General features: G+C 46.9%; 1 protein-coding gene across 14 annotated transcripts in view; it reads left to right on the top strand.

The window, feature by feature from the left end:
- mecom (MDS1 and EVI1 complex locus) overlaps positions 1 to 1,331 on the top strand; it is a 159,418-nt gene that overhangs the window by 131,577 nt on the left and 26,510 nt on the right. For all 14 annotated transcript variants that reach the window (XM_014017608.1, XM_014017601.1, XM_014017598.1 and 11 more), the window contains one exon: positions 152 to 286. In XM_014017608.1, coding sequence (XP_013873062.1) covers positions 152 to 286 — 135 coding nt within the window. The remainder of the gene's footprint in view (positions 1 to 151; positions 287 to 1,331) is intronic.

Genomic DNA, 1,331 nt, shown 5'->3' with positions numbered 1-1,331 from the left:
GTGCATGTGTGTGTGTGTGTGTGTGTGTGAGTGGTTGGGCCATGTTTGGACACAGTAACCTGTTTTGATACTAATCAAAGTCTGATCCCTCTTTCTTTTTCCCTTTTTTGTTTCTTTTCTTCTTTTTTTTTTCCACTCACTCTCTCTGCAGATCTTGGACGGGTCAGGCCATGTAAAGTTTTGCGTGGATGCCAGCAAACCAGACGCAGGCAGCTGGCTGAAGCACATCCAGTTTGCCCCCGCGKCCTCGCAGCATAACCTGACAGCGTGCCAGATCGATGATCAGGTATGGGAGGACTCTCTTTTAAACACATCACAATTTCTATATAATGATCTAAAGAAAAGGAGAGAAGCACACGACTAGAGCTCAAAAATTCCCAACAGATGATGTGTTTTTTGAAACGTGCTCCCTGGCAGAATGCCTCCAGTTTTAAACTCCTTTCTTTAAGCGGAGTTTCGATGCCAGAAGGCCTCCCTGTCCTGTCTGCACACTGTTGTGTTAAAAGGTGTTATTGTGATCTAAGGCAGATATGTGCAGTTGGCCCACCTTGCTTTCATTTAACACACACACACACCTTCTCCCATGCTGCAGCACAGAGTCTCCTCACTATCTCTGCGTGTTTGCCCTCCCACGGTTGTGTCGTGCGAGGACCACAGGGCAYGATCAGAGGCAGCCGGCCCGAGACGATAGTTCCACTCACTTCCCAGTCACGCTTTGCGATATAAACTCTTAGATATGTCAGGAATGCTGAAGTCCTTTTTCTGCTCACCTGGCTGCAGAGAGGTGCGTGACGCGTATATGGGGGTCTGTTCATCTGTGTAATCCCACAGCCCTGAGAGGAAGAGGAGGAGGAAGGGGGGGTGTGCTCCTGCACAGACAACAGGCCTAAACTTTGACGCGTGTGTGGAGCATACCATCCCCTGACCCGAATGAAACACATAATCTGGCTCGCATGGTTGTCATCTCTTCTCACAGGTGGTCCATCTAGATCACTTGTTCGGCACCAAGCGCAGAGATTCAAACAAAATCCGTAGATGACGTTCCCTTCAAAAATTTAAATAAAAATACTTGTACATTTAGATACTAAACTAGAGAAAGGATTTGCCTTGACGTACTGTGTAAAGGTTTCTCCACTCAACAACCTTTCCCCACATCTGTGTTCTCTCTTCTTGCTCATCTCATTAAAGAGGTAGCTGAAGAAGCTCATAAAGAGGAGGTGAAATCAGAGCAGGAGCCTTTCAAATGCACTTACCCCCACTCTTCTTGTTAAAAAAAGAGAGACAGAGACAAACAAGGAGAGAGAGAGAGAGAGAGAGAGAGAGAGAGAGAG

The sequence above is a fragment of the Austrofundulus limnaeus genome, unplaced genomic scaffold (assembly GCF_001266775.1).
Source record: "Austrofundulus limnaeus strain Quisiro unplaced genomic scaffold, Austrofundulus_limnaeus-1.0 Scaffold173, whole genome shotgun sequence".
Classification (NCBI taxonomy): Eukaryota; Metazoa; Chordata; class Actinopteri; order Cyprinodontiformes; family Rivulidae; genus Austrofundulus; species Austrofundulus limnaeus.
The sequence above is the reverse complement of the archived record's forward strand: the minus strand, read 5'-3'. Positions and strand labels throughout refer to the sequence as shown.